Source organism: Amblyomma maculatum, chromosome 2, assembly GCF_055883805.1.
Source record: "Amblyomma maculatum isolate TAMU_Amacu chromosome 2, ASM5588380v1, whole genome shotgun sequence".
Classification (NCBI taxonomy): domain Eukaryota; kingdom Metazoa; phylum Arthropoda; class Arachnida; order Ixodida; family Ixodidae; genus Amblyomma; species Amblyomma maculatum.
Window position 1 is genome coordinate 38,550,592 of NC_139345.1, and position 19,520 is coordinate 38,570,111.

General features: G+C 45.5%; 1 protein-coding gene and 1 long non-coding RNA gene across 2 annotated transcripts; both read left to right on the plus strand.

Annotated features, from left to right (window-relative positions):
• Positions 1 to 369: 369 nt before the first annotated feature.
• On the plus strand, positions 370 to 6,974 carry LOC146198408 (uncharacterized). Its single transcript, XR_014704990.1, has 3 exons — positions 370 to 699; positions 2,068 to 2,193; positions 6,801 to 6,974. It is a non-coding gene; the product is annotated as an uncharacterized LOC146198408 (long non-coding RNA).
• Positions 6,975 to 11,401: 4,427 nt separating this feature from the next.
• LOC146198409 (centromere/kinetochore protein zw10 homolog) lies at positions 11,402 to 14,349 on the plus strand. Its single transcript, XM_084593910.1, is given in 1 exon segment — positions 11,402 to 14,349. A coding segment is annotated over 1 exon segment (2,163 nt). The 5' UTR covers positions 11,402 to 11,634; the 3' UTR covers positions 13,798 to 14,349.
• The last annotated feature ends 5,171 nt before the right edge of the window (positions 14,350 to 19,520 follow it).

A 19,520-nucleotide genomic window follows, 5' to 3' on the forward strand; every position in this document is an offset into this window, starting at 1 on the left:
AGCGTGCACTTTTCTGGACGTAGCGTTCAACATTATTGTTTAGCCTCCCAGACGGCCACTGACGTCCGACGGACAACCGAACTCGGCCGCAACTCGGCGGCCGATTTCGGACGTCCCCCGGAATTCCGGCGTACGTACGAAAGCGGATGGTCGAATCCGTTCGCCCAGCGGACAGCCGCCGTACGTCCGCCACTGGATTTGCTTTTACACAGCTATGATATAGTTTGTAGATGTCGTGCTCGTCTGAACTGCGTATAAATCAGTAATGCCGTCAAGTCTGCATTATATGATGCCAGAGCGAATCGATGCGCTAGAAAGCGTTTCCATTAAACAGTTTTTTTTATTTTCCGCATGTTTCATCGTTGAATTCTTCCATCAAAAATTTTTGATTAAAAGTTAAATGACCATTAAACATTTTTCTATCATGATGCTTCGGTGAAATTTTAATCAGTGGCTGAATAGACGCAGCAAGCAGCAAGCTCAAAAAGAACGAAACCGAACCTATCCTCAAAAAAATCTGAAATGAGCCAATCCAATCCACCTGACAAGTTGAAGTTTAGTCATGGAAGATGGCTTCACGTTTCCGTGTTCTGCATTTTCTGCGCAGTTACAAATACCTACGGCTGTAATGCACTGCTAGCATTGTTTTTGCTGTGGCTTGGTGCGGCTGGCACACTTTGTTCACCCGCCGATTCCAAAGTAAGTATTTCACCGAACTTTTGTTTCTTTAGTGGAACTTTTCTATGCACCGATAGTGGTGAGCTTTTGGGTAAGGAAACAGCTCTGTACAGCAGCCGAACGGTCGAGTGTTTTAGGCGAGACTGACAGGATGGCTCTGCGCCGACTAACTAAAGTGCAGCCTCTAGTCTGAGGGCCATCTTTCTCGGCATTACTGGACGCTGCGCCAGTAAGCCGCGCAACTTCTCTGTCTCTGCTAAAGGAGTGCCTGCCCGAGCTTTAAAGGAGTTAATTTGTTAACCATGCGCAACGTGCTGAGTTGTAAAAACTATACGAGAAAACTTTTGCACTCCTGCGACATGCCTACACTTGTGAAAACGTCGCGAGCTTCTTCTTTTTTTTTTTTTTTTTTTTTTTAATGGTCAGCCGCTGATCTTTCTCTCTCGAGCTTTACGGCAACTACAGTTTCTAGAAGGAACGGCTGTAGCTACTAAATAACTAAAGGTTTAGTACTCTCCTTCAGCTTTGACAAACCAGGACAGCACCTTGCGCATGTTGGTTATGCATGTGGGACCGAACCGCGCAGAACAACCGGACAAGGAGATGAGAGAAAAAAAAAAGTCAGCACTTGTCTTTCTCGACCCGTTGTTCTGCGCTGTTCTGGCACGAATTTGACATACCGCCGCCGCGATACAGTTGGGCTGTAAGCTCTGGTGCCTGCAACGCCTTCTTTTATGCAAAACAGGCATACTGGGAGGCCATGCAAGCCGCGGGCTCAAAAAAAAAAAAAAAGAAAAAAAAAAGTTGAGCAAAAGTGAGATGAAAACAAAATTGTTGTTGCTTTGTCCTTACAGATATTCAAAGGCTGCTCAGAACTTCACTGCATTATTGACAGCGAGATAATGCCAAAGCTACACTAGAGCCATGCAGCACCTTATAGTGCATGATACTGAGCTTATGTCTCACACTGAAAGCTCTTACCATGTTCTTAGATTATCATATTAAAGTAGCTTTAAACCCATGCTTGTTAATACAGTGATAGCCATAAATTGAATCTAGGGCATCATGCTCACATACAAGGCTTCTGATAACCGCTGGTCACATGATGTGGGCTATAGCAGAAACCTGTACCTGGTCATCTTACAAGCATTTGTGCAATTGATGCTTTTAATGTGTTGTAAAAGTTTTTGTGTTCTGTTTCTGTATGGGAATGCTTTCCTTATTGAAGGCTAACATTTGGCTTGCTACAGCAAAACCTCTACCTAGTCATCCTAAAAACAGCACTGCAGTTGGTGCTTTTAGTGTGTTGTAAAAGTATTTGTGTTCTGCTTCTGTATGACAATGCTTTTCTCGTTGAAGACTAGCATGAGGCTTCCAAAAATTTTTCAGATGCCATTTGCTGTAGCCGATTTCGTAGGCTAACAGGAAGCAGCACTTTGAACATGGAAAACTGTCATCCACGGGGGAAAAACAGCAACATCCCTTTGCATTCTCATTTCTTTGGTAGGGCTAAAAGTGAGTATTGTATTATTATCTATATTATTAATATTGAATCATGATTGTCAGTGTTGAAGTTGTTTCAGCGTGATGATTTTAAACACACAGGACATCCCTTCGACATTAAGGTTTTAGCTTGTTTACATGTAGGATGTAGAACTGGTTTCAACAAACTTTATGCAGCAAATTCTTTTTACATTGTCCACCATGTTACTTTTTGTCATTGTCCATTGAAGTAAATAACCAGTATTTTAGGTTTACACAGTCGTCCACTCTTAGCTTGAATGGGAATGTGTGGCATGCAGTTTGGAAAATAGCAATGCATCCATCACAGCCATGCATCAAGGCTAAGTGGCTTGTGCGTAGAGGGACCAGCCGCTCCAGCTTCACGTCATCTGCCTCTTTGCTCCGGTATGCAGACGTACATTGAGGCAAAGTGGTTTATGTGTAGAGAAACCAGGAGCTTCTTTGTCACATCTGGCTATTTGTTACGGTGTGCAGATGCGCATCGAGGCAAAATGGCTGATGTGTAGAGGGACCAGGAGCTGCTTCTTAACGTCCTTCGCCTCTTTACTACAGTGCACAGCCGTGCATTGATGCTAAGTGGCTTGTGCATGGAGGGCCCAGGAGCTGCAGCTTCACGTCTGCCTCTTCGCTCAGGTACGCAGGTGCGTATTGAGGCAAAATGGCTTATGCATAGAGGGACTAGGAGCTGCTGTGTGGCGTAGTCTGTATATTTGCTATTGTGCGTATCGAAGTACAATGGGGGGGCTCATGTGTAAAGGTACCATGAGCTGCTGCGTCATGTCGTCTGCCTCTTTACTATGGTGCGTAGGCATGCATCAAGGCAAAGTGGCTTATGTATAGAAGGACCAGGAGCTGTTGCTTCACATCTTCTATGATGCGCAGCTGCGTATTGTGGGTGGTGGTGGAAAACATTGCCATCAGATAAAAAATACAGGAGGTTACTCACTAGCTGACCCTGAGGGGGCCTGTCCTGACAAAAACGAGGGGTCCCTAGTTTGGGACCCCAGTGGTGGTAGAGGGACTAGAGGCTGGTACTTCACGCTGTCTGCCTCTTCGCTACGGTGTGCAGCTGCGATGGATGCAGTGGCATCTCAAAAAGTGCATGCCACGCACTCGCATGTTCAGCCTGAGTGGACGACTGTGTACCTGCTATAGCTTTGTTATTCATAGAATAAACCTAGGCCAAGTTGGATAAATTATAGCTCACCTCATATGTGGTCAGCAAAGAAAAGCCACTCCAGAAAATCTGATGCATTTACTGTCATAGGATTCTTATTCATATACATGCTACTGACAAGTCAGATTCTTCACCCTCAGAAATGCCAGAAAAATAACCAAGGGTGCGTCTGCAATAGTCTAGCTTGCTCTTTCTCTGCAGACTTGAGTCAGATGTGTGTTCTATTGCTGTGGGTGGGACAGGTGTGAATCTTTGATTTTAAGCTTGCAACAAGTATGTTATTGTAGTTTAAAGGGAAAACGGTACTAATAATCGCAGCCCCCCGTGGCCTTTATCCCCTTTTAATAGTGTTGCTAGACACTGAATTATTTACTCTGCACTGTTTCTGTCTAGTTAATGTGCGGAGATGTACATATATTTGTATGACTTGGAGTTGTCGACTTTGCATTTAGAAACATTGTAGCGTTATCTGATGTGTTGCTTTCATTTCTTTAATAATTTCTGTAAGGGATCGGTGGGTATGCTAGGCACCATTATTAGTCTGCTCTTTTTGGGTCACCTGTTCAATGCCCAGCTGCGGCTGTCTCCCACTTGCCTTCAGACAGGAGGCGGAGAGACGCGTACAGAGAGGCAGCAACAGCAGCTACAGTGCTTAACGGAAACGTAGGCAGAGAGGGAAAGAAGTCCCCTCTTCCGAGGACTTTGCTGCCGCACTCGAAGACGCGGGGACAGGCAGTTTGTTCTCGTTGCTGTGTCATTTAGGGGGCTCATTTTTATTTAAGGAGCTTTACAAACAGTATACAACTAAGGGGTCCTTAGTACTAAGCGTACCAAGGGGTCCTTAGTACTAAGCGTACTAAGGGGTCCTTAGTACGCTGACTGGACCCATCACTCGGAGGCAGCACAGCTTTGAAACGAGCACCTCTTTTGGAAGAACTGCTTATCGTTCAAAGAAAAGCACTGCCAGGTTGAAGGGTGTAAGGCCCTCTTCCTTGTTGGGGAGCCCATAAAAGTGCCAATTGTTCAGTGCAGGCGCGCTGAGTGTCGTCTCGTTGAGGATTCCAACCCTGGATGTCAACAATGGTGGGAGATGGCGGCGTTGAAAAAGGGCAAGTGTGTAACAGTGACGGTATGATGCGGAGCGGGAGGATGTGGGTTGGCTCTTCTGATGTGGTCCGCAATGGTGCTGACTCGGACGCCAATAATTGCAATAATTGCCCTGTTAAAGGAGCCGCCAAGGATGCAAGCTTTGGGCTATGGTTGCGCACATGGGACACCGTTTTGATGGGTTCTAATTTTTTTTAATTTTTTTTCCTAGGGGAGAGAGTTTGGCATGTGACCTAGTGAGCCAATCATTTCGAGGTCCATTCTCTAAATTCCGTTTGTTGTGAAACGAATTTGTTGTCCCTTTTGCATTGCTTCTATTAGGGAGAGGGTGAAGAACTTATGAAAGTGGAAAGACATGCCAAAATGTTTGTTAGCCAGTCATGTGTGAGTTCGTTGTCATTGGGGATGAGAAATGTGGGCAGAGTCCCGAAGTTAATGAAACGGCCCCGCGGCCTGGAGAACTCGTTCTGAGCTAGATTTTGATCTCTTTCCTCTTCGGCATAGATCATGGTCATCATTTCACCTGTTGTAAATACGTACATTCATGTATAAAATTTTCAGTTCATCTTCCTCTCCGTGTGCAAGTTGTGGCCAGATGCAGTAAATTCACTATTTTCATTTCTATATAACGTGTCTTTCTGAAGATGGTGAGCTCTTTTGTCCAATCCTGTAAGAAAGCAGCAAAGCGCTCCCAAATTTTCCACAAAACTGTGTGATATCTTTAATACTAACTGCGGCTTGGTGTCACTCAAAACATGTAGTTGAGGTAGATTTCTTCCCCCCCACCCCTCTTTTTGTTCGTTCAAATGAGGACCAGCGGACACTAACTCTTGCTTTTGTAATGCCCTAGGCCCCGCCTTAAGGCAGTACTCCAATGTCAATACCATTTTTATAGCTATGGCTGTCCAACAGCACTAATGTCTTTTATACACTTCTTTTGCTAATCTCTTACCCAAGTGGTGGCTTATACTGCGGGGGCGAAAGTCTCTGGACAGTATGTCTAGATTTTGGACTAGAATCGCGATGTAAACAAATTGTGACCTTATTTCTCTTGCACACATGAAAGAACTAACGTTCAACTTTCACATCGACAAGCATGGTCCGAGTTTCCTGGTCGATGTGAAAGTTATGTGCTTTGATTGCAGTTTGTGTAGTCCACACACTTGTCCCCGATATTACATAGGGGCAAATTAGGCGCCTTTACAGGGGCAGTTTCTTTGACGCCCACTACCTTCCCCATAAAAAAGCTACAGTGTTTCTTGTGAACAGCTGGCTGCATTTATAAATACCATTATTTTTTTTGTAATTTGTTGTGCGTAGTTGAGAAATCCATGACATACATGCACAGCTGGTTGCCAGAATTATGCAACTATATTTCAGTAACTAACATCCATGCTGCATGCTGCCGGTAATACATCAAGAGCTTGTGGTTGTCAGCTTTTTGTGTTTTGTGTAACTATAAGCCTTGCTATTGTAATGTCACATATAGCGCTGTGGGTAAACAAATAACTTTACTTTTAACTCTTGTAGAAGCATGAGCACTGCGCAATCACTGCGGCGGGCTATGCTTCCACATTGGGCTTTAGCCACATGTCAAATGTCTATCTTTATTCTGCTGCAGCGGCTTGCATGTTATCAGATGTTACTTCGTCGCAGCTGCTCTAAGGAGATGCTTTCTAGAAGCTTGTAGCCTAGATGTTGATGTCGATATACCCCCGACATGCCCAGGGAATGTCTTCGGTAGAGGGTACATGGAAACCAGCGAAATGTGCAGTTTACAGAACAAAAAGGTAACAATTTTAAATGATGTTATTATTGATCACTTCTTTTCAGAGCAGGAACAATGACTTTAGAAATCTGCCTCTTAAACCGCCCAAAATGCAGGTTTCTGCCGCCAATGCGTACCTGTGTAATACTGCAATGCTCTGGCTGTGCTTTATGTTCATATACAGCATCCTTTATGCTTAGTTTCTCTGCATGTGCACTCCATGTCTTGGGCATTGCTGAGGGCACATAGCAGCAAGCATAACATGCCATGTTTGGTCAGAGTGGCATGTTCAAAAAGACGACATAAAACATTAAAATACTGAATGCCAGGTTCTGGTCAAACTACGTTTGTATCTTTTGTTATTCTGCATGGGTTTTGCTGCAGTTATATGACCTTTCTATATAGTATGTGACAGTTCTGAATGGAGATGCATGCGTACAGTGCCATCTGGAAAAAGCAATTGAGAGAAACTGGTAGTTGCCCTTGGAGATGTGTAATCAAAGTTCAGCACAGATAACTTGAATTTCATTTTCCCTTCTATTGCAGGAGGAGCCCAGCCTGCTCTTTCCATCTTAGGCCTGAAAGACCAGCAACAGCTGATCGAGCAAATGCACAGGATAGTAACTGCTCCTGGAATCCCGGCCTGCGGAGGCCGCCCACAGAGAACTCGATCCTCGCTAATTCAGAAATATTAGGTTTCAATAAATACCTTTTCCTCCACCACCTCCCCAAGGGAAGAGCTGTCATGGCCAAGGATAATTAAAAAATATTATTCAAGTAGATTCTTAATACTCCAGTTGGCTTGCATTTTACCATGCCATTCCTTAACATCGATATTTTTTTAGTGTAGACTATTTATGCATGCAGTTTCTGTAATAAAGCCAAAAAGATGCTTTACAACCTCGCATGCTGGTATGCCTATGCATTTAGCATGTTTTCAGGAATGGTGCATTTGTGTAAAGCTCAGCTAGCATATGTGCCTCTGATGGAAGTTTTAATTGCACACTACTGTTCAGTGCTTTGTGTGTGAAAGTAAAGCAGACAACAGGAAACTTGAACCTGTTGCATATTCTATTGTCTGCTTTACTGACGACAAAGGCATTGAGCACTAGTATGTGACTGAAATTTCCATGGCACATCTTGCTGATCTTTACGCGAATGTTATTGGCAAGTTTTTACACCAATAGCGGGCCCTGCAAGCGTGTTCCGGGAAAAGTCCGAATGTCCGCCTCCGGCTGCCCGTCGGACGTCCGTGGGACGCGATCCGGATCCACGAACGATAGTCCGACGGACGTCCGTTGTACGTATATCGAATATAACCGGACTTCCGTCGGATGTCCGAAGGTCCGAAAACGGACGTCCGTCGGTCGACCGTCGGACGTCTATGGCCGTCTGGGCTGTTCCTCCGTTTTCACTGGAAATAATATTCAAGTGGGTACCACCACCAAAACATACTAGCTATACACAAACTGTTGCAAAAGAAACAACACAAGACAGCCAGTTCAACGACACGCCCGCAGGCTCTGACAATTTTTTTCTCGTTTATGAAGCCGCGTGATGCACAGAAGACACGCTAGCTTATTTTACAAGCGAAGAACTTTTCTCGAAAAAGGTTTATGTGCAAGCGTGATTTTTTCCACTGTCTGATTAATGTTGCCTGTCCAGTTGGTCAGCAGTGGTCGCATTAGTTTAGTTAGGTCCTTAGTGTGACTGCGGTCTTTTCTCTCGCAAATCAACTCTGGAAATTGCACAAAATAGGGAAGAATGGATGAAATTAACATGTTGCATAGCTTGCTGCTTCTTGTGACCTGCAGGAACTTCATCACCTTGCTAACAAAAGTGCATGGTGATTTTCAGATACCATAGGCGTCCATCATCAAGAATTTTGATAAGTCCAGGGTTTTGCAGGAATCACAAGGCACAAAGTTAATAAATGGATGGGGACTAATAAAATAAAATTATTGACACTCTAAAGTAAGCACTAGAAGTTATTTGAACTTTGGTAACATATAAATAATGAGAACACGGACAGGCACTGAAAACAGAATAAATAAAAATGTTTCATGAGATTCTGTTAAACTATTCATACTTTCTCTTCAAATGGACGTGCAAGGTAACCAGCCAAAAATTCAATCGGTGCTAACTCTATGTCAGCTGCTGGTTCACACCACACATGAATGAATCCAAGCTGACTCGAAAACTCTCTCGCAGCAGACGTGATATGGCAGTTGACAAGGTACGACTTTCATAATCACGAATGCCAAGTTTTATAGCTGTCTATTGTTGATAGGTGCATTTGCAGACTGATGCTTGCAAGATGCCAACCTGCACAAAGCATGGCAAAATGTGTATCTCAGTCGATATATTTTTTTTTTTCGCTAGTTGTACCTTCAGTATTTTCTCCGAGGTGAAAACTGCAGCCCTTGCGTCAACTCTGTCGTTCCCGCCTTTGAATTGCCTTAGGCTGCTAAAAAGCGATACTACAGGCCTTCTGTTGAGGGCCTGCTTTAGGGCGTATCGAAAGCTGAAAATAAGATTCGGTTAAACGCAATGCACTTGTAAGGCACACAGAAGACGTTGCAAGATACTTGATGTGATCAAGAAGGTACTTAATTTGCGCCACTGTGGATCTGGTTGTCATGATTGTTGCTTCGTACGTTAATTTGCTTGGTTAGCCTTTGCTTCGACGTGCCTCCTAGGACCTGAATGTCTTTGATTTGGCAAAGTCCAACTCTAACCAAGAGGGTCACTCGTCATCTGACAAATAGAGCGGCTCCTCTTGGTGTCTCTATGGCTTCACTTATGCGATGTTGGGCAAGGCATACCATTTTGATATCATCGTCATAAAAGTGATCGTGGCGCAGCTATCTTGAAACACACAGGATAACACGGGGGGTTGTCCAGGAGGAAATGAAGTGTAGCTATAACAAGTGGGGAAAATAAAGCTATTGACTAGCGCACATTAATTTTTTCAAGGTTGTTTGGCTCAACATGAGCCCGCGTGAGTAACTTAACTTGTAATGTGGGCAGTTCGGGAACACGGAGGGGACAGCTGAAGGAAGCAGGATCTTCAGTTTTATGTTCTTCCTGTAATCGTCATCTGTGAAGTGCAGTGAGTATACCAGTGACTTGTCACTCGGCTCCCACCGGCTTCCTTTTCCGTCCTAACCTTCCCGAGATATGTTTTTCAGCCATGCTGCTCGACGTTGTGAATCGCACGGGAACCCATGGTAACCGATCTTTTCTTGCTTTCGTGGTGCACAGCGGCGCACAGCAGTTGCCTGGCATGGTGCTGCATACGCTTAGGACGCTGTTATGCTGAGTAGTCAAAACGATAACACGCGCCAACCCAGCCAGCGCGCTCCTTCCGCGTCGTCTGCTCGCCCGTGCCGGCGGCGCCTTGTCCTGGAGTGGTGGCGCCCCCGCGACGGAAACTGTAACTTCTCCCAATACGCGCTTCCCCAGCCATTGAGGCGCGACGCGACGGGCCGCACCAAGTGCGCCTCCATAGAGAACCAAAGCTGGAGTTTGCTCCGCGACACCAGCGCTCGGTTTCCAGCGGAGCGGAGAGGAACTACAAAACCTACGCGCATCCGCGCCCGCGCTGCGCGTGGCTGTCTGCGGAGTCTGCGCAGCCCGCTCGCTCGGGAGCGCGTGCTACGTACAGCCGCGCGTGCACGCGGAGCGGGAGAAGGAGAGTGAGCATGAGGGGGGTTGGTGGCGCGTTCTCGCGCGCAAAGCCGGCGCTCTTTGCCAGTGGGATTTCTTAATTTTGCTTTTTTCTGTGCCCCGGCTGACATAGAGGCTGGCTGGAGGCATGTTTTTTATCGGTGCTTTTGAAAGCAAGAAATTATGATTAATTGATCGCCGGACATTGTTTTCAAAGAGCGCTTGTTGGCAGGCTCAGACATACATAAAAAAAAAAAAATGAACGCGAATTCGCTGCTTGAAGGTGGGAGGCAAACGACAGGTATCTTGAAGGACTTGAGGCGGCACGGCACCTCTTGATGCCTCTGTCCATGTTCACAGAATGAAGGGTCCAGCCTTCGAGTGCTCCTTCCTTTCCCTTTGTGACTGGTCACTTGAAAGGGGCCTATTCAGCTCTTTGGGGACAAACGTTTTAGGCAGTGCTGCCGGCGCCGTGGGGCCTGTTTTCGGCGCGTTTAGGATGCGTTCCCTACAAAGGCACAAAGCATGCCGCCTTACCCTTTGGTTCCTGCCGACACCGGCCAGGGGAAGTTCACTGCTGCGGCGCTGCCATCCGAAATCAATGACCTAGCTACCGTTAACGATGAGGGGTTTCTTAACGACCTGGGTCATTCCCCAGAAGCCCAGGCATGCCATTTTTGCGGCAGTTTCCTGTCCACGAGACGAACAGCGAGGAAATGTCTGACGACTTTCCATGCAGACGGGGACATCTCTCCACGGAAATCTTTGTCTTCTTAATTCCACTGTTACGCTGCGCAATTCCTAGTTCTGTTATCTCCTATAGCGAACGCGCAGTTTTGAGCTCCCGAAGCAGGATCGCGTATGAGGATAGGATGATTGACGTAAAGTGATCGCATTAATGACGAATATCTGTTTCTTGAGGCCGACCCGGTTCCACGATGGCTGCTTCAGCACCGCCAGTTAGAGAAGTACGACACACGAACGGTACGAGATATCCACCCCCCCCCCAAAAAAAAAAAAAAAAAAAAAGAAAGGCCCACAACCATCCCGTTACCGTTTCCACACAAGCTTCGCGAAAAAAGTGCGCCGTCATTATTTTCCTTCTAGTTCTTTTCTTTCTTTCTTCTTCCCCCCTCATTGTTAGAGCGCGACGGTGGCCACAATGCGGCCGGAGGAGGAGAGAAACAACCGAGCGCGCGCGCGCAAACACGTGCTAGAAAGCAGCGCGGAGCAGACGACAACATGCTTTTCTATGCGGCGGCTAGCAGACGACGCGGCCGGGCTGCGCGTAGATTTTGACGGGGTCTCCATGGAGGGCGCTGACGCACAGAGCGGCGCAGCGCCCCCTGGCCCAGGTTTTCTCCCCTATTGCGCCTCCATTGAGCGGCCGTGGCCAGACTGTACCACAGTCGGTCTCGAGGGAGAGAGCGCGCGCTCTAGAGAGAAACGCGCTCTCCCTCGAGACCGGCCGTGACTGTACGTAACGTTTTACCCTAGCGGCAACCAACTGAACAAGTACAATAGGTATGGCTGCGGAGCCGAGCTAAAGTCGGCTCAAGCGTTGGCTAGAGACACTGCAACTTGATTCGGCTTGGGCGCGTGGTCCGCGGCGCGAGGCGCATGACGTTATCGACGCTAGCCGTGGTTTGGTGAACGCCTGAACAGTTTCATTGGTTTCATTGTGTGTTGTCTGTAAGTAGCTTGTGTGAACATGTCGCTGGTGGCGGAAGTTCTGCAGCCTAAGGAGCCCCTGGAAAGGGGCGACCTGAAAGCTGCCGTTTCCCAGCTGTCGCGCAAGATTGACGACCTGAAGACGGATATGCTGAAAGAGCTGGTCTCTAAGTACGACTTTTTCTTGCCATACTACCGGGACGCCGAGCACTTGTCGCAGTCTATGCAGGCTGCCGTTACTGAGGTGGAAGAAGTATTAAAGAAGATTGAGAATTACGTCAAGCCGCGGCTTGCACAGTCCACAACTGAGTTCGAGTTGCTTTCGGGCGAACTTGACACAATAGAGCAGCAGTCAGCGCAAGTGCGTCGTTATGCACGACTTCACGAACTGTTAGAAGAGGCCGAAGCTCGCTTCGTCGCGGAGGATCTGCTTACGTGTTCACAACTCTTGCAGGAAGTCGGTAGCGTCATGAGCGAGCTCGAAGGTGGCCCTGAAGTTCAGCTTGTTGAAGCACTACACACGGAGCACATAGTTCGCAGCGAGCGGCTCATCTACAAGCTGTCTGAGGTGTGGAAGCGCTACATAGCCTGGAAGGTAGGCCGTACCCCGCATGTAACAGAGTTGACAGTCGCCACGGTGCGAAAAGAAGAGGCGGACGCCTTTTCCAGACTCGTGGACGCTGTTCAGAGGCAAGGACAGCTCCGTGAAAAAATGTCCAGATTCGGCCGGTCACTACTAGCCGACATGGTTACGCCAATGGTGAAATATGAGTCTGTCATCGTCACATCACCGGATTCCTCTACGTTCCGCGTCGAATTCAACGAGTCTAAGGCTCCACTTGTGAAGGACGTGCTTGCGAATTTGTCGACGCTCTTTACTTTCCTCACGAACCGTTTGCGTGCGCACGACGTTGTTACTGTTGACCTAGTGAAGGTTATGGGCAGCGTAATCGGCACAGAGTTCTCTGACACAGTCGCCAAGTGCTGCCTTGAACCTGCTGTTCCAACTGATGGAAGCCGCTTGGACAGCTATCCGGCCAGCGCCTTGCTCGACTTCCACAACCAGCTGATCTCAGCGAATTTTTTGTCATCGGAGAAAACTGGTTTCTCCAATTTGATCACCAATCTAGAGGCACTGTGTATAAGTAAGCAGAGCCAGAGCGTTCTTCTGCAGGCAAGAGCAATCATGAAGCAGGAGCTACACGCTACTATTGTGGTGGGAGAGCCACCTTTAGATAGAAAGGAGATGATGACTTTAGAACATCATTTGGATGGGAGCCCATTCAAGTTCCCCAAATGCAAAGTGAGCAAATTTATGGAAGAGCTGGTCACTTTGCTGAAGACGATGGTTGGCGAAGCCAAAGAGAGTTCTGATGGCGACTGTCCTGAGCAGATGTGGCAGGTGTGTGCAGTGCGTGACATTTGTGAGCTTTACTGCTGTGTTGCTCCTCTTCATCATCAGCATGCCATTGAGACTATCCCACAGCAGACAGCAATACACCACAACAACTGCCTGTACTTGGCACATCAGTTGCTCTGCTTGGGAGTGTGGTTTCATGGCCGTGCTACACTTGTGGATGTGGCCTCAAGAATTCGTTGGATAGGACGGGTTGCTTTTTCCCAGCAGGTTGACAGCCAGCGGCAGCACCTCTTTGACTTTTTGAATGAAGCACCTGTATCGGAAGATAGCGAAGGACTTGATGCAGCATTGCGGCGTTGCTTGTTTCACTTGGAGCAGCTCAAAAGAGTATGGGCAGAAGTTCTGCCAGTGACAAGCTACTTGGAAGCTGTGGGCAGCCTCCTCAACTCTGTGCTTGAGCATGTCATCAAAAGTGTAGTCAGCATGGAGGACATTGCATCTACGCTTTCAGAAGAACTAGCTCAAGTTTTTGAAAAGGTTGCCGATCAAGCCACTACCATATTTGACATTCCTGGTTGCTCATCAGATGCGAGAATTCTTGCCTCAGACCATGTGCTCAAGTGGGGGAAGTTCTGCGAACTGAAAGATCTCCTGCGTTTCAGTTTGAGAGAAGTAATGGACAGATGGGCTGATGGGAAGGGCCCACTAGCATGCTTCACACCAGAAGAGCTGAAGCGGCTGATTAGGGCGCTTTTCCAGAATACTGACAGACGGGCTGCTGCACTCGCACAGATTCGCTCTGGAAATATGTACCTGGAGTCCTAGCCCATCCTGTCTAATTAAAATTGCATCTTTTCTGTTCCGTTATGCTGCAAATTTCTGCTCAGTGCATCAGATAGTGTTATGAAAAACACTCAGTGAACTTGTACAAAGAGTTTGTGCTCTGTGTTTTCATGGTGCTTTGTTCCTGTATTGGGATTGAATGATGTTTTGGGATGAATTTTGTGGTTACCACATGTGGAAGTGCTCTTCTTTACCAGCTAGATGTGGATACTATTTGTAATTGCTGATGCATAATTAAAATGTACTATTTTGTCATATGCTTTCTATCATATTAATAAGTTGCCTTAAATTCAACAGTTTGCTGTTGAACACTCGTCTGAGCATGGGAAACTGTAAGCAGAGTTCTATGCGGATAGCTGTTCAAAGCATATTTCTCGCAAGAAATGTTTCCCTGCCTAAATACTAAGTGCATTAAGTAGTGCTCTTGAACAGCTGTTACGTTTGGACTGTTCAAAGACAATCTGCCTGTTGCAGAAACTATGCTTTGTCAAGATCAAATGTTTCACTTTACACCAATTGTAATATACAACTAACATGAAAAAAAAAAGTATGCAGGTTCTTGGTATATGTTCACTGTGTGTGCGTGACATGCTGAGGCTTGCTACTACCTTGGTGCTTTCATGTGGGTTGCATCCAGTCTTCCGCTTGAGTTTGTATGCACGTGTATATATGTGCTGCTGATGGTTAAATTGGGGTTTCTGTCAGCTAGAGGACAGTAGCCTCAGACCAAGCCAGGTGAAAAAGGGACACATGGCGTGCATCTGTTCTATCGAAGACGTAGCAGTGCACAATTTCACGATTGCAATCCTGTGTAGCAATGGGTTAGTACTGCATATTTCATGTTCATAACCTAGCAGTTTGACTCCTCTTGCTCAAGTTAATTCTTGTTTCAAAATTGACAGCGTGAAAAATATCTCCTTAGGTTATGTGTCTTAGGGTGTGTGTTCTAGGCTGACCGTTAAGATGCTTTTGGGTAGAAACTGCCATTTAGGAACCAGTGAGACGAGCTGTGAAACATAACAGAAACAGTAGTTCTGTGTACTTGAGAGAAAAAAAGTGAATTCATGTGACTATGCTTATTTGTGTAGTGGTTCACTGCCATCTAAAGCATCAGCACAGTGCCACTTCTCTTTTCTTGTGAAAGGGACACTGAGGACAGTTCCATCCAATTTTTGTTCTCTGTAAAAAATTGATTCGATTGCTATTTCTGGCTGCGTTGACGTGTGTTTTAAACATTCATTTAAAAGTGTGCAAAGTGTTTGTGCTTTGTTGCATTATGCACTAAATTCAGCAAAAGCGATTATGTATTGCATTACATTGTTGCCTTGTGTAGAATGCGGAAGGGTGTGCCACCTTGTGGTCTGTAAAATAGCACTTATGTACAATAACTCAAATAAAGGACAAACGAGGCAGGGACCTCACTGAAGCCTCGGAGATAAAGAAGTGGTGGCAGGAATACACAGAAGAACTGTACAAGAAGGACCCGAATGTGCAAACCCAACATAAGACGGTTGTGATTTCTGATCTCGAGCCGGGCATCTTGAAGAGTGAAGTTGAATGGGCCTTAGCCAGCCTTGTTAAGACCAAAGCTAGCGGAATTGATGGCATTCCAGCTGAGTTGCTTCAAAACCTCAACCATGACACTGTTAACGTTCTGTATACATTATGTCAGCAAATTTGGACAACCCTGCAGTGGCCACAGGATTGGAGGAGGTCAGTTTACATCCCCATTCCAAAGAAAGGCAGTGCCAAAGATTGCTGCAACTACCGCACGATCGTGCTTATTTCGCATGCCAGCAAGGTGATACTGAAAATCCTCCAAGGTAGGCTGCAGCAGTATGTGGATCGGGAGCTTCCGGACGTGCAAGCTGGGTTTCGCAAGGGCAGAGAAACTAGAGACCAGATTGCCAACCTTCGCTGGATTATGGAAAAAGCAAGAGAGCTCCAGAAACCCATCTACTTCTGCTTTATTGGTTATGCGAGAGCGTTTGACTGTGTAGATCACAGCAGATTGTGGCAAGCTCTCCAAAAGATGGGAGTTCCAATTCACCTCATCTGTCTCCTCAGGAACCTGTATGAAGGGCAAGAGGCCACAGTCAGAACTGGGCATGGTCTTGCTGATTGGTTTCTGATTGAGAAAGGAGTGAGACAAGGCTGCATACTGTCGCCCTGCCTATTTAACCTATATGCTGAGTGCATCATGAGGAAGGCCGGTCTGGACGAGTCTTCAGCTGGAGTGAAGGTTACTGGAAAACATATCATCAACCTTAGATATGCGGATGATACCACTTTAATGGCAGAAAGTGAAGTGGTACTCAAGAGACTTCTGATATGCGTACAAGAATAGAGTGAGAAGTTTGGGCTTTAACTGAACATTAAAAAGACAAAGATCATGGCGTCTTGCCCTATCAAGCCCTGGAGCATCAAGGGACAAGAAGTGGAAGCTGTGACAGATTTTCTCTTCTTGGGCTCCAAGATTACCTCGGAAGGAGACTACAGCCATGAAATTAGGAGACGCCTGCTTCTGGGAAAGAGAGCCATGGCTAGCCTTGACCGCCTAGTAAAGAGCAGAGACATTAGACTGCCAACCAAGATCCGTATAACTCGTGCTATGGTCTTTCTAGTTGTGATGTATGGATGTGATAGTTGGACTGTGAAGAAGGCTGACCGCCGAAGAATTGACGCATTTGAATTGTGCTGGCGGAGACTCTTGAGAGTTCCTTGGAATGCCAGAAGATCAAATCAGTCGATATTATCGACCATAAACCCTGACTGCTCATTGGAGGGTCAAATTCTAAAGTTAAAGCTCAGCTACTTTGGTCATCTGATGAGAAGAGAGGAGTCGTTGGAGAAAGATTTGATGTTGGGAAAGGTTGAGGGTCACTGGAGAAGGGGTAGGCAGTGAACGCGATGGTTAGATGGCATCCTCGAGGTGCTGCAGATGAAGTTATGTGATGTTAGGAAGATAGTGAGAGACCGGAAAGCGTGGCGTGATGTGGTCCATAGGGTCACGAAGAGTCAGACACGACTGAACGACAACTGAACTGAACAATAAAGCATGCAGCATTTGATCCCAACTCTCCAAATTTTAGCTTGATTCACAATGTGGGGGCATTGATATCATATTTTATGCATATTTGATGCCCCACCACGCTAAACTAAGCTGTCAGCCTCATTAATGTTATGCGCGTAACATTTTTCTATGGAGAATAATCTGGAGTGCTCCATGCAACTTTCACTTTGAGCTGCAAAGATGACCGGGTGATCATGGGCGTAGTGTGTGCTGGAGGTGACAGGTGTGCTTGACTTAGCCGTGTCATCTTGCTACAACAATAACAGAGACACTCAACTGGTGAGCAAGTCATTAAAGTCTGAGAACTGATAGAAGTTGGTTTGTATCGACAGGGTGCCACATTCTGATCAAGGAGACCACTCTCAACAAAAACAGCTTTTGAAAGCTGGAACAGTTGTATATAACTAAACACAGTTGTCTGAAGATCAGCTTTAGTGAGAGGAATCGTTGGGTATCCTCTCAATCTCTCCTCTCAAAGGCCTTGCGCGAGCTCCACTGTGAGCAGCAAAAAAGATGTGTGGCCACAGGTGCATGATGACTACTCCGCCTGCATTGCCAGGTTGGGCTTCATCAACAGCTTACATTACGGACTTTTCCCACCACTCAATTAAAATTCATGGTATCTTATATATAACATGATCAAGAGTGACATTGTAATCACTTTTTTTGAAGTGAAGAGCAGTGCAGCCTAGTGTCAGGTGTCTGCACACAAAAAGCTTGTGTTGCACTACAGTATGTTTGAAAGAAGGGCTGGTGGTGGTGATATTTGTATGGAGTTTAAAAAAGCTCCATATAGCTGAGCTGTGTTCAGTCTTGTGAATCAGTAGTAGGCAGCAGCTGTTGTTGCACTTAGTCCTGCTGCGTTCATAATAAATCACCAGCCTTGTAACGAAGAGCACACTTCAGCAACCAAGCTCCTCATTCATCTTACTCGGAAAAAATTAACAGGTATTTAGCACATGTGCTAGGAAATACTACTGGTGCATTGCCTGGAAACCTTCATATTTTCTCTTTGGAGCAATTGAAAAAAGTTGAAATGCCGATTTGTGCTATATATTGGCTGCACGTGCACCTACATTTCGACGTGCACAATGGCCTTGTTTTGTGTTTGAATTTTTAGCATAATGTACAGGAAAAGAGAAAATGACTTGAAACTTGTGTCGGCATGCACTTTTCTTATTGCATATTGTAGGAAATGTTTTCCGCTGAAGATTCCTTTCATTCAGTCATATACTGAAATGTGTGACACACAAATCCAAAGCAGTGACTGTGATTTCAAGTTTGTGCTTGTAATACTGATAGCGAAAGGGCACAAAATCAGAAACACAACGATGGTTTTGTGCTGCAAAAAGATGTGGAGTATGTATCACTCTTTCTCAGAAAAGTTCAATTTCTTTCAGTGCTTAAGACTTAAGTGGTTGAACAACATTACTGCTTTGACTGAACGGTTAACAGAACTCGAAATGTTGGTGTCTCTACTCCTTTAACCCTTCAGTCAAAACAGTAATGTTGTTCAACCACTTAAGTCTCAAGCACTGAAAGAAATGGAACTTTTCTGAGAAAGAGTGACACACTCTACATTTTTTTGCAGCACGAAACCATTGTTAGATTCTTTTGATTTCCTGCCTTTTTGCTATCAGTATAACACATATGCATATTTTTTACATTTGATCTATTGAGAAGTTTCTGATTACACCTTGTCAGATATTGGTCTATGTACAAGGTCAGCTGCATAAAAACACATGCTGTGCGAAGAATGCGTAATTGAAAAGGACTAGTCTGATTTAGTGACACCAGCAATGGGAAGCAAGAGGTGACAGCTACCACCTCAAAAGTTGTTGGCTCAAGATTTTTTCAGGTTTCCATCAGAAGAATGGTTTGGTTTGGTTTATGGAGTTTAACGTCTTAAAGCGACTCAGGCGATAGAGATGCCGTTGAAATCTTGCCAATACAGCCTTTATTAGGCAAAGTACCCTCACACCTGTCAACATGTGGAACTGTTGCCACTGCACTTTGTTTATCTGTTCATTTTTTTTTTTCTGTATAAAAAGCAATATGGGATTTACCAGAAATTTTACTTGCCATCTTGCTATCAAGCTTCTTGCACTATCCTTAATATGAGGGGGGAAAAAAAAAAGAGATAACTATGGAACAAAGTGACACCCATGGCATCCAGGACATTCAACAGTAGTAGGCGTTTCTTTATAAGTTTGTTCATGTATTTACTTATACACAAACTTGCAGTGCCATTTAGGCATTTTTGCTAGAAGGAGGGAATACAGAATACAGGAAAAAGCACTGAAACACAACTCGGAAAAACCTAAAACATTGCAGCCGCATAATGCAGTAAAAATATATGGTACTGTTGAATAGATTTACAGTCAGAAGTATCTGTTGGAAATTTGTTCCAAACTGAAATCATGGAGAATAGTAACTCCGGAAACATTTGTGCAGCACTGAATTTCATATGCTTCAAAGAACAGTCTAGGTAGTGGTACGAAAAAAAGTGTGATGGTAAGACATACAGCAGTTCATGAAAGCTAGCGAAGTTATATCCAATGCAAAATTATTCTCCCAGATTAGGCTATATTTTCCTGCTGCAATACTAAAATTGACAATAATCATTGGTACACTGTAGGCAGGGTGAAAA